The 13,651-nt window shown below is 46.2% G+C and overlaps 2 protein-coding genes across 2 annotated transcripts in view; one reads left to right on the top strand and one right to left on the bottom strand.

The window, feature by feature from the left end:
- Positions 1–13,651, top strand: part of SMIM14 (small integral membrane protein 14) — a 720,432-nt gene that overhangs the window by 257,737 nt on the left and 449,044 nt on the right. The gene's annotated exons all lie outside the window — the stretch shown is intronic.
- Positions 10,512–10,722, bottom strand: LOC126954666 (translation machinery-associated protein 7-like). The gene has a single exon (XM_050790393.1). It carries the CDS (start codon positions 10,718–10,720, stop codon positions 10,526–10,528), a length of 195 nt encoding a protein of 64 aa, XP_050646350.1. The 5' UTR covers positions 10,721–10,722; the 3' UTR covers positions 10,512–10,525.

A 13,651-nucleotide genomic window follows, 5' to 3' on the forward strand; every position in this document is an offset into this window, starting at 1 on the left:
GTGCATGGTGGCTCACGCCTGTAATCCCAGCACTTTGGCAGGCCAAGGTAGGCAGATAACGAGGTCAGGAGTTCGAGACCAGCCTGGCCAACATAGTAAAACCCTATCTCTACTAAAAATACAAAAAATTAGTTGGGTGTGGTGGCAGGTAACTATAATCCCAGCTACTCGGGAGGCTGAGGCAGGAGAATCACTTGAACCTGGGAGGCGGAGGCAGAGGTTGCAGTGAGCCGAGATCGCACCATTACTCTCCAGCCCAGGCAACAGTGTGAGACTCTGTCTCAAAAAAAAAAAGAAAAGAAAAGAAAATAGTAGACAACAGCTATTAAGCACATATTATGCTCCAGGCACTGTGCTAAGCACTTCAGGTACTTTATCTCATTGAGATTATAGGGGTGAGCCACAGTGCCCAGCCTATCCTGTGCTTTCTAAGGACTGAAAAAAGAACTGATATATTCTAGAAATATTTCCAAAAGAGTGGAAAGAAAAGGAGTTTTCTAGTTAAGATTCAATTTATCAAATAATTCAATTAACAAGAAACTTCCTGTATCCTGAAAATTATGATATATCTCAGTTATGATTAGAAGGTAAAATTAGTCCTTAAATTTCCTGCAGGCTCTGCTTAATTTTCTTTAGTCTCTAGACAAGCCTCTGCATAACTGAACCCTGTAGAGTTTTCCCAAAACAGTATTTATCTAGGTAGTCCACATTCCAAGAACTGAGCAGTTTCTATAATTACTTGGAAAACTTTATAAGGCAAAAGTTGCGCAAATCCTTGGCACATCTCTCAGACAAGTCAAATAGTGTTGGCTACCAGTTCTAATTTGGTTACATTTCCAGTTAAACTAGAAATTTGAAGTTCAAGTACTTAACAATCTGCTGGTTATTATATAACGACTTTTTTTTTTTTTTTTGAGACAGAGTCTCACTCTGTCCCCCAGGCTAGAGTGCAGTGGCATGATCTTGGCTCACTGCAACCTCTGCCTCCCAGGTTCAAGCAATTCTTCTGCCTCAGCCTCCCAAGTAGCTGAGAATACAGGCGTGAGCCACTGTGCCCAGCCTATAATGACATTTGATTGGTTATAAATAATAGAAAATGTTTTTCTTGGCTGGACTCTGTGGCTCACACCTGTAATGCCAGCACTTTGGGAAGCTGAGACAGGAGGATTGCTGGAGCTCAGGAAGGAGATCAAGGCTGCAGTAAACTGTGATTGCGCCACTGCACTCCAGCTTGGGCAGAGTGAGACTCTTCCTCAAAAAAAGAAAAACAGGCGGGGAGAGAGCAATGGTTCACGTCTGTAATCCCAGCACTTTGGGAGGACAAGGCAGGCGGATCACCTGAGCTCAGGAGTTTGAGACCAGCCTGGGCTACCTAGTGAGACCCTGTCTCTACAAAAAATACAAAAATAAACCAGGTATCCTAGTGAGTGCCTGTAGTCCCAGCTACTACTTGAAAGGCTGATGTGGGAGGATTGCTTGAGTCCTGGAGGTCCAAGCTGCAGTGAACCAAGATAATGCCACTGCATTCCAACTTGGGTGTCAGTGAAGCACCGTCTCAAAATAACAAAATAAAACAAAACAAAACAAAGTAACTTCCTTGACTTTTGTCCTTTCAATTTTGCACAACCTCAGTTATTCATTATATTCTTCCATTCTTTTTTTTTTTTTTTTGAAACGGAGTCTCGCTCTGTCACCAGGCTGGAGTGCAGTGGCGCAATCTTAGCTCACTGCAACCTCTGCCTGCTGGGTTCAAGCAATTCTCCTGCCTCAGCCTCACGAGTAGCTGGGACTGCAGGCGCGCACCACCACACGCAGCTAATTTTTGTATTTTTAGTAGAGGCAGGGTTTCACCATGTTGGCCAGGATGGTCTCGATCTCTTGACCTCCTGATCCGCTCGCCTAAGCCTCCCAAAGTGCTGGGGTTACAGGCATGAGCCACTGTGCCCGGCCATTTTTTTTTTTTTTTGAGATGGAGTCTGGCCCTGTCATCCAGACTGGAGTGCAGTGACGCCATCTCAGCTCACTGCAACGTCCACCTCAAGGGTTCAAGCAATTCTCCTGACTCAGCCTCTGGAGTAGCTGGGACTACAGGCGCACACCACCACGCCTGGCTGATTTTTGTATTTTTAGTAGAGATGGGGTTTCATCATGTTGGCCAGGCTGGTCTTGAACTCCTGACCTCAGGTAATCCACCCGCCCCGGCTTCCCAAAGTGCTGGGATTACAGGCATGAGAGACCGGGCCCAGCCTATACTTCCATTCTTCTTCTTTCTTTTCCCCCCTGGAGACGCAGTTTTGCTCTGTCACCCAGGCTGGAGTGCAGTGGTGTGATCTTGGCTCACTGCAAACTCTGCCTCCTGGGTTCAAGCAATTCTCCTGCCTCAGCCTCCCGAGTAACTGTAATTACAGGCACCCACCACCACATCCGGCTAATTTTTTGTATTTTTAGTAGAGACGGGGTTGCATCGTGTTGGCCAGGCTGGTCTCGAACTCCTGACCTCGTGATCCGCCCGCCTGAGCCTCCCAAAGTGCTGGGATTACAGGCGTGAGCCACCACGTGCAGCCTATACTTCCATTCTTAAACTGCTTTTAAAATTTTAGTTTGAACTTTTGCACAGCTGAAAAATTACAAATCAATACTTGAAGCTAGGGTTTGGTAAAGCTGTCTGCCATACAACGGTTCCATTTTTGCAGTTTTTCCACATTAGTTGCATAATTATTTAAATATTTGCTTGCATATTGTTCTATTGCATAAGAATGTGTGTAAATGGGCCTGGCACGGTGGCTCATGCCTGCATATCACCTGAAGTCAGGAGTTCAAGATCAGTCTGACTAACATGGTGAAACTGTCTCTACTAAAAATACAAACACTAGGGGGCTGGGCGTGGTGGCTCACACCTGTAATCCCAGCACTTTGGGAGGCTGAGGTGGGTGGATCATGAGGTCAGGAGTTTGAGACCAGTCTGACCAACATGGTGAAACCCCATCTCTACTAAAAATGCAAAAATTACCTGGGCATGGTGGCATGCATCTGTAATCCCAGCTACTCAGGAGGCTGAGGCAGCAGAGCTGCTTGAACCCAGGAGGCAGAGGTTGCGGTGAGCCAAGATGGCCCCACTGCACTCCAGCCTGGGCGACAGAGTGAGAATCCATCTGAAGAAAAAAAACAAATTAGCCAGGCGTGATGGGGGGGCTCCTGTAATCCCAGCTACTTGGGAGGCTGAGGCAGAAGAATCGCTTGAACCTGGAAGGCAGAGGTTGCGGTGAGCCAAGATCGCGTCATTGCACTCCAGACTGGGCAACAAGAGCGAAACTCTGCCTCAAAAGAAAAAGAAAAGAAAGAAAATGAGAAAATATACATGGACATAAAGCTGGGAACACTAGCCACTAGGGACTCCAAAAGGAGAGAGGGAGAGGGGAAAGGGCTGAAAAACTTCCTACTGGGTACTATGTTCGCTGTCTGGGTGATGTGATCAATAGAAGCCCAAACCTTAGCATTACACAATTTACTCTTTTTTTTTTTTTTTTTTTTTTTTTTTGAGATGGAGTCTCACTCTGTCGCCCAGGCTGGAGTGCGGTGGTGCGATCTCGGCTCACTGCAAGCTCCGCCTCCCAGGTTCACGCCATTCTCCTGCCTCAGCCTCCTGAGTAGCTGGGACTACAGGCGCCCACCACCATGCCTGGCCAATTTTTTTTTTGTATTTTTAGTAGAGATGGGGGTTTCACCGTGTTAGCCAGGGTGGTCTCGATCTCCTGACCTTGTGATCCACCCGTCTTGGCCTCCCAAAGCACTGGGATTACAGGTGTGAGCCACCACGCCCAGCCACAATTTAGTCTTATAATAAACCTGTACATGTACCCCTGAATCCAAAATTTAAAAAAGAGCAAATAAAGAAATTGCTTTATGCTCACAAAGTTAACACAACTGAAAAAAATGTAGAAATCAGGTAAGCTGTTGTTTACAGCTATATAGATGTTTCACAGTTCTTCAAAAGCAAATGTTTAGGTCAACATGAGAATGACGACATTTTTCTCTCAGAGGGTAAATTTTTTGCTTTCTTATGGCTACTAACTACTCCACTTTAAGACAGATTTTTTTTCTTCTTCTTCTTTTTTTTTTTGAGACAAAGAGTCTCGTTCTGTCACCCAGGCTGGAGTGCAATGGCGTGATCTCAGGTCACTGCAACCTCCACCTCCTGGGTTCAAGCAATTCTCCTGCTTCAGCCTCCTCAGTAGCTGGTATTACAGGCACCTGCCACCTCGCCTGTATAATTTTTGCAGTTTTAGTACAGATGGTGTTTTACCATGTTGGCCAGGCTGGTCTCAAACTCCTCACCTCATGATCCGACCACTTCGGCCTCCCAAAGTACTGGGATTACAGGGGTGAGCCATTGTACCCAGCCAAGACAATTTTTGCATATAGCTGGTGTATTGGTTTCATAGGACTGTTGTATTGAAGTGCCACAAATATGGTGGCTTAAAACAACAGAAACTTACACTTTTACGGTTTCAGAGTCTAGAAGTCCGAAATCTAGGTGTGAACAAGGCTATGTTCACTTTGAAGGCTTGAGGAAAGAATCCTTCCCTGTCTCTTTCTCTGTTTCTGGTGCTTGCTGGTGATCCTTGCCATTCCTTGGCTTGCAGTCATCACTCCATTCATTGCCTCCATCCCCACATGGGACTTCATCCCTATGTGTCTTCATATCTTCTTATTAAGACACTGGTCAGTGGATTTAGGGCCTACCCTAATACAGTATGAGTTTGTTTTAAATAATTACATCTGCAAAGATGCTGCTTCCAAATAAGACCATATTAGGAGGTTCCAGGTGGACATGAATTGTGTGTGTGTGTGTGTGTGTGTGTGTGTGTGTGTGTGTGTGTGTGTGTGGTGGGGCACTATTCAACCCAGTACAGATGGGTTCATGAATCTTGGTTAAGATTTCATAAAGTCCAATTGTTCATTCTAAGTTAGGTCATATTTGGTGGTTAACATCAGAAATGTACTCAAATTAGCTCAGATAAAAGATATTTTACATGAAGAAAACAATTTTTTTGTGTGACAGTCTTGCTCTGTCGCCCAGGCTGGAGTGCAATGGTGCGATCTCGGCTCACTGCAAGCTCCACCTCCTGGGTTCATGCCAGTTTCCCATCTCAGCCTCCCGAATAGCTGAGACTACAGCTACACGTGCCCGCCACCACGCCCGGATAATTTTTTGTATTTTTCAGTACAGACGGGGTTTCACCATGTTAGCCAGGATGGTCTGGATCTCCTGACCTCGTGATCCACCTGCCTCGGCCTCCCAAAGTGCTGGGATTGCAGGCGTGAGCCACCGCACCTGGGCATGATTATCTTCTCTAATACATTTGATAAATGAATCTATTCTGCCCATAACTGTAGTAAAGAAGTACATGTCATAAGTTAACTTTCTTATTTTATTTTTATTTTTTTGAGACAGGGTCTTACTCTGTCACCCAGGCTGGAGTTCAGTGGTGTAATCACAGCTCACTGAAGCCTCGATCACCTGGGCTCAAGTGATCCTCCCACCTCAGCCTCTTGAGTAGCTGGAAATACAGGTACATGCCATGATGCCTGGCTAATTTTTTTTTGTCCTTTTTTAGACTGAGTCTTGCCCTGTTGCCCGGGCTGGAGTGCAATGGCACGTCTTGGCTCACTGCAACCTCCACCTCCCAAGTTCAAGTAGTTCTCTTGAATCACACTGGGCTAATTTTTGTATTTTTAGTAGAGAAGGGGGTTTCACCATGTTGGCCAGGCTGGTCTCGAACTCCTGACTTCAGGTGATCTGCCCGCCTCGGCCTCCCAAAGCGCTGGGATTACAGGTGTGAGCCACTGCACCTGGCCCTATTTATTTATTTATTTTTGAGGAGGAGTCTCACCCTATCGCTCAGGCTGGAGTGCAATGATGTGATCTCGGCCCACTGCAACCTCCACCTCCCAGGTTCAAGCAATTCTCCCGCCTCAGCCTCCCAAGTAGCTGGGATTACAGGTGCATACCACCACACCTGGCTAATTTTTGTATTTTAAGTAGAGACAGAGTTTCACCATGTTGGCCAGGCTGGTCTCAAACTCCTGAAGTCAGATGATCTGCCCGCCTTGGCTCCCGAAGTGCTGGGATTACAGGCGTGAGCCTCTGTGTCCGGCCACGCCCAGCTAATTTTTTATTAGAGACGGGGTTTTACCATGTTGGCCAGGCTGGTCTTGAACTCCTGACCTCGTGATCCACCAGCCTTGGCCTCCCAAAGTGTTGAGATTACAGGTGTGAGCCACTGCGCCTGGCCTTTTTTTTTTGAGAAGGAGTCTCACTCTGTCACCCAGGCTGCAATGCAGTGGCATGATCTCAGCTCACTGCAACCTCGGCCTCCAGGGTTCATGCCATTCTACTGCCTCAGCCTCCCGAGTAGCTGGGATTACAGGTGCCCGCCACTACGACTGGCTAATTTTTTTTTTTTTTTTTGAGATGGAGTCTCACTCTGTCACCCAGGCTGGAGTGCAATGGTGTGATCTTGGCTCACTGCAACCTCCACCTCCCGGGTTCAAGCGATTCTCCTGCCTCAGCCTGCCAAGTAGCTGGGATGACAGGTGTGCCCCACCACGCCCAGCTAATTTTTGTATTTTTAGTGGAGACGGGGTTTCACCACGTTGGCCAGGGTGGTCTCGATCTCCTGATCTCATGATCCGCCCGCCTCGGCCTCCCAAAGTGCTGGAATTATAGGCGTGAGCCACTGCACCCAGCCTAATTTTTTATATTTTTAGTAGAGACGGGGTTTCACCATGTTGGGCAGGCTGGTCTCAAACTCCTGACCTCAGGTGATCCACCCACCTCAGCCTCCCAAAGTGCTTGGATTACAGGTGTGAGTCATTGCACCCGGCCTAATTTTTTATTCTTAGTAGAGACAAAGTATCACTATGTTGCTCAGGCTGATTTTGAACTCCTGGGCTCAAGTGATCCTCTTGCCTTGGCCTTCAAAAATGCTGGGATTATGGGCATTAGCCACCTCACTTGGCCAATTATTTTAAGTTTTTAAAAAAAAATTTTTTATTTTTTTGAGATGGAGCTTCATTGTTGTTGCCCAGGCTGGAGTGCAGTGACGTGATCTTGGCTCACTGCAACCTCGGCCTCCAGGGTTCATGCCATTCTACTGCCTCAGCCTCCCGAGTAGCTGGGATTACAGGTGTGTGCTACCACACCCAGCTAATTTTTGTACTTTCAGTAGTGATGGGGTTTCAACATGTTGGCCAGCCTGGTCTCGAACTTTTGGCCTCAAGTGATTTGCCCACCTTGGCTTCCCAAAGTGCTGGAATTACAGGTGTGAGCCACCACACCTGGCCTATTTCAGTTATATAGAACAACAGGAGGCTGACATCCCAAGCTTCATAACAAAAATACACTGTAATGTGATTGTTGAAATTTTATTTACCCTGAAAACTCTTTCAGTTTTATAATCATCTGTCATCCTAATACTAGCAACTTGAGAAAGGGTTCAAAGGTGGCATTTGTACAAAATATAACTCTAAATAATTTCTTATGGTACTACCATTACTAGACAAAAATTGTAATTATCATGAGGGTATAATTTCTTTGACTTCAGGGATATAATTGAAAAAATATTAAATTTCAATATTAAAATGTTTGGAAATTTGTTGAGTTTGGTTTTATTTTTTTCTCTTCTGGACCTCATGTGCCCCAACTAGATTAATTATAATTCTTGGGTTATGAACACATCCCTCATTAGTCCATTGGCTGCCTTTAGTCATTCACCCATTCATTCTTTAGCATAGTTAGCATATGGGAAATCACCATCTTGCCCAAGAATAAAACTTTAACAGAATACATCTACCAATATATTCATTTTCCCATGTTGTCCCACTGTGTTCCCTGCTTCTCCTCGTACTCTAAGGGTAACCACTATCCTGAACCTTGCTTTTGAACTTTATGTCACTAAGATTTATCCATGTCACTTATACCTGCAGTTTTTTTCATACTTGAAAATATTTAGGATTGGGCTCAGTGGCTCACGCCTGTAATCCCAGCACTTTGGGAGGCCCAGGTGGGTGGATCATTTGAGGTCAGGAGTTCAAGACCAGCCTAGCCAACATGGGAAACCCCATCTCTACTAAAAATACAAAAATATGCTAGGTAGTGGCGGGCACCTGTAATCCTAGTTACTCAGGAGGCTGAGGCAGGAGAATCACTTGAACCTGGGAGGCGGAGGTTGTAGTGAGCCAAGATTGTGCCACTGAACTCCAGCCTGGGCGACAGAGTGAGACTGTCTCATAACAACAACAAAAGAAAATAATCAAAATCAAATTAAATTAAAAATTCACTTCTCTTGTGGCACTAGCCACTTTCCAAGTGCTGTACAGTCATGTATGGCTGGTGGCTACTATTTTGGACAATGTATGTGTGGAACATTTCTATTGCTGCAGAAATTTCTGTTGGACAGAACTGCCCTAGATTTTTGCTCTAGAATTTCTTCCTTCTTCTTCTTTTTTTTTTTTATTTTTATTATTATTATTTTTTTTTGAGATGGAGTCTGGCTCTGTAGCCCAGGCTGGAGTGCAGTGGCCGGATCTCAGCTCACTGCAAGCTCCGCCTCCCGGGTTCATGCCATTCTCCTGCCTCAGCCTCCAAGTAGCTGGGACTACAGGCGCCAGCTGTAGTTTCTGTTACCAAGCTGGAGTGCAGTGGTGCGATCTCAGCTCACTTCAATCTCCGCCTCCCAGGTTCAAGTGATTCTCCTGCCTCAGCCTCCTGAGTGGCTGGGACTACAGGCACACGCCACCAGGCCCTGCTCATTTTAGTATTTTTAGTAGAGATGGGGGTTTCACCATGTTGGCCAGGATAGTCTCAAACTCCTGACCTAGTGATCTGCCTGCCTCTGCTTCCTAAACTTCTGGGATTACAGGGGTGAGCCACCGTGGCCCGGCTGTTGTTTTTTGTGTTTTACCCTGTGGTTACGTTTATTAGCTATTCTCTCCACAACAACTATTCGTTGCAACTCATTCTTCAAGGCCTAGCCTCAAATGTCTCCTTTGTGAAGCTCCCTAGCATCGCTTTTCCAGGCTCCCAGACAATGTGGTTCACATCTCCAATATAAAACATATCACAGTGGCCAGGCGTGGTGGCTCATGCCTGTAATCCCAGCACTTTGGGTGGTTGAAGCAGGCAGATCACTTGAGGTCAGGAGTTTGAGACTAGCCTGGCCAAAATAATGAAATCCAGTCATCCCTATTAAAAATACAAAAATCAGCTGGTTTTGGTGGTGCATGCCTGTGATCCCAGCTACTCAGGAGGCTGAGGCAGGAGAATGGCTTGAACCTGCAAGGTGGAAGTTTCAGTGAGCCAAGATTGCACCACTGTACTCCAGTCTGGGCAACAGAGTGAGACTCCCTCTCAAACAGAAAACAAAATCAAAAACAAAACCAAAAACACAAAAACATATCACAGGCTTGTCTCAAATTGGGATTAGATGTATGTCTCCAGTTCCTCCAATAGACTGTGATCCTGTAAAGCATAGGGACTTTGTCATGGTTTTTTTTTTTTTGAGATGGAGTCTCACTCTGTCACCCAGGCTGGAGTGCAGTGGTGTAATTTTGGCTCACCGCAACCTCCATCTGCTGGGTTCGAGTGATTCTCCTATCTCAGCCTCCTGAGTAGCTGGGATTACAGGCACGTGCCACCATGCCCAGCTAATTTTTGTATTTTTAGTAAAGATGAGGTTTTCACATGTTGGTCAGGTTGGTCTCGAGCTCCTGACCTCGTGATCCACCCGCCTCCGCCTCCCAAAGTGCTAGGATTACAGGTATAAGGCACCCAGCCTGGCCTTTTTTTTTTTTTTTTTTTTTGAGATGGAGTCTCACTCTGTCCCCAAGGCTGGAGTGCAGTGGTGTGATCTTGGCTTACTGCAACCTCTGCCTCCCGGGTTCAAGAAATTCTGCTGCCTCAGCCTCCCGAGTAGCTGGGATTACAGGCGCCCACCACCATGACCAGCTAATTTTTTGTATTTTTAGTAGAGACAGGATTTCACCATGTCGGGCAGGCTGGTCTTGAACTCCTAACCTTGTGATCCGTTCTCGGCCTCCCAAAGTGCTGGAATTACAGGTGTGAGCCAGCATGCCCAGCCGGATTTTGTTTTTAACATATTCTCTCAGTGCCTAGTTCAATGCCTTACCCAGTATAGGAGCTCAGTGACTGTTTAATTAACTTTTACGATAGCATGGATATCTTTTAGGCCCTAAATCTGATCTGATCCAAGCACAGTCCTCATTATCTTGATAGTGGTTCTAGTTACTCAGGCTGAAAACTTTTAAGAGTCATCTTTGATTTCTTTCTTTTCTTCTTCTTCTTTTTTTTTTTTTTAACGAAAGTTTATTCTTAAATGTACAACAGCTCCAAAACAACACTTAATTCCAGCTATCGGTGGCAAAAGATGTTATGGCAGGGAATACTGATGTTTAAATACTGCTGAAATAAAGGGTCATCATTTCCTCAGGCACAAGGAACAGCTTACTTTTTGCCAGATTTCTTAATTCCACCTGTGGCCAGGGGCCCCTTCCCTGCCACCTTCGCTTTAAGCTCCTCGAGTTTCTTTTGCTCCTCTTTTTGTTTCTGCTTGAAAGCCTTCTCTTCCTTGTGCATCTCCTTGGCCTGCTTCTTGTGCTGTTTCAGGGGCTTCTTCTTGCCACCTTCGCGGCTGGACATGGCACCTGCTGTCATCCCTGATTTCTTGTCTCTTCTTTTCTTCTTCTGCCCCTTTTCACCACCTCTACTGCCATTACCTCTATTAGCTATCATTCTAAGAAATGGTTCTTGTTACCATTTTTCCTTGGGATTTTTATAGTTGTCTTACACCTACCGGGCTACCCTTCTTCCACATTTGCATATCTACTGCTATTTTCAACCCAGCAGCTATAATGATTTTTTTTTTATTTTATGAAAAAAAATTATGTAGAGCTTAGCATATGCGAGTTACTATTCTAGGCACTTTGCAAACATTAACTTATGGCCAGGCGCAGTGGCTCACACCTGTAATCGTAGCACTTTGGGAGGCCAAGGTGGGCGGATCACCTGACGTCAGGAGTTCGAGAGCAGCCTGGCCAACCTGGTGAAATCCCATCTCCACTAAAAATACAAAAAATAGCTGGGCATAGTGGTGCGCGCCTGTAATCCCAGCTACTAGGGAAGCTGAGGCAAGAGAATCTCTTGAACCTGGGAGGCAGAGGTTGCAATGAGCCAAGATTACAGCACTGCACTCCAGCCTGGGTGACAGAAAAAAAATAAATTAACATATTTATTCCTCATGATAATCATCTGAGGAAGATACTATTATTATCCTTGTTTTACAGATGAAGAAAATGAGGCACAGAAGGATTAAGTGGTTTGTCCAATGTTGCCTAACTCAGGACATACATCAGATCACCTCTTTGCTTCAAACAGTCCATTAGTTTCCCATCTCAGTCAGAGGACAGCCACAGTTCTACCAGAGGTCTAAAAGGCTATATGTGATCTGTACTCTCTCTCACTCCTGGGAGTCTCACTCTGTCGCCCAGGCTGGAGTGCAGTGGTGCTTTCTCAGCTCACTGCAACCTCCATCTCCCCGGTTCAAGCGATTCTCCTGCCTCAGCCTCCCTAGTAGCTGGGATTACAGATATGTGCCAGCGTGCCTGGCTAATTTTTGTATTTTTACTAGAGACAGGGTTTCACCATGTTGGTCAGGCTGGTCTAGAACTCCTGACCTCAGGTGATCCACCCGCCTCGGCTTCCCAAAGTGCTGGGATTACAGTCCTGAGCCTCTGCATCTGAGCCACTGAGTCTAATTTTTTTGTGTTTTCAATAGAGATGGGGTTTCACCATGTTGGCCAGGCTGGTCTGAAACTCATGACCTCAAATAGTCTGCCTGCCTCCCCCTCCCAAAGTGCTGGGATCACAGGTGGGAGTCACTGTGCCCAGCTCTTCCCTACTTTATTTTCATATACATGTATTATTGTTATTTTGGTCTATTTCTCCCCAAACAAATTAAGGTCCACCAGGAGGGCAGGCCTTCATTTGTGAAACAATTATTTAAAGAGGCCTACAATATAAGGCATTGTTTTGGGCACTGAGTGGGGAAGAAAAGCTTGGTGGAGGTTGGGTGCAGTGGCTCATGCCTGTAATTCCAGCACTTTGGGAGCCCAAGGCGGGTGGATCACCTAGGGTCAAGAGTTGGAGATCAGTCTGGCCGACATGGTAAAACCCCATCTCTACTAAAAATACAAAAATTAGCTGAGCATGGTGGCGCATGCCTGTAGTCCCTGATACTTGGGAGGCTGGGGCAGGAGATTTGCTTGAACCCAGGAGGCATAGGTTGCAGTGCGCCCAGACTGCACCACTGCCCTACAGCCTGGACAACAGAGCAAGACTTCGTCTCAAAAAAATAAAATAGGCCAGGCACAGGGGCTCACACCTGTAATCCCAGCACTTTGAGGGGCCGAGGCGGCTGGATCATGAGGTCAGGAGTTCGAGATCAGCCTGGTCAATATGGTGAAACCCCATCTCTACTAAAAATATAAAAATAAGCTGGGCGTGGTGGTATGTGCCTGTAGTCCCAGCTACTTGGGAGGCTGAAGCAGACGAATCTCTCAAACCTGGGAGGCAGAGAGGTGCAGTGAACCAAGATCGCACTACTGCACTCAAACCTGGTGATAGAGTGAGACTCCATGTCAAAAAAAAAAAAAGAAAAGATACGAGGCCGGGCGCGGTGGCTCAAGCCTGTAATCCCAGCACTTTGGGAGGCCGAGGCGGGCGGATCACAAGGTCAGGAGATCGAGACCACAGTGAAACCCCGTCTCTACTAAAAATACAAAAAATTAGCCGGGCGCGGTGGCGGGCGCCTGTAGTCCCAGCTACTCAGGAGGCTGAGGCAGGAGAATGGCGGGAACCCGGGAGGCGGAGCTTGCAGTGAGCCGAGATCGCGCCACTGCACTCCAGCCTGGGCAACAGCGTGAGACTCCGTCTCAAAAAAAAAAAAAAAAAAGAAAAGATACGAAATCAACCAGTAAGGCCGGGCGCGGTGGCTCACGCCTGTAATCCCAGCACTTTGGGAGGCTGAGGCGGGCAGATTACCTGAGGTCAGGAGTTTGAAACCAGCCTGACCAACGTGGTGAAACCCTGTGTCTACTAAAAATACAAAAATTAACCAGGCATAGTGGCGGGCGCCTGTAATCTCAGCTACTTGGGAGGGTGAGGCAGGAGAACTGCTTGAACCCAGAAGGCAGAGGTTGTAATGAGCCAGGATGACACCACCACACTCCAGCCTAGGCAACAGAGGGAGACTCTATCTCAAAAATAAAGTAAAATAAAATAAAAATTAGCCTGGTATGGTGGCTCACACCCGTAGTCCCAGCTACTTGTGGGCTTGAGTCACAAGAATCGCTTGAACCTGGGAGGCAGATGCTGTAGTGAGCCGAGACCGTGCCACTGCAATGGAGCCTGGGCGACAGAGTGAGACTTTGTCTCAAAAAATAATAAAATAATAATAATAAAAAAATCTATGTACATATACAAAACTCCATTGAATAATGGGCAAGCTACTGAGGAGAATGAAAGATAAAATCATTGCTGTTTAATTAAATGTAACACAGAAAAAAATATCAA

This window comes from Macaca thibetana, chromosome 5 (assembly GCF_024542745.1).
Source record: "Macaca thibetana thibetana isolate TM-01 chromosome 5, ASM2454274v1, whole genome shotgun sequence".
Taxonomy (NCBI): Eukaryota; Metazoa; Chordata; class Mammalia; order Primates; family Cercopithecidae; genus Macaca; species Macaca thibetana.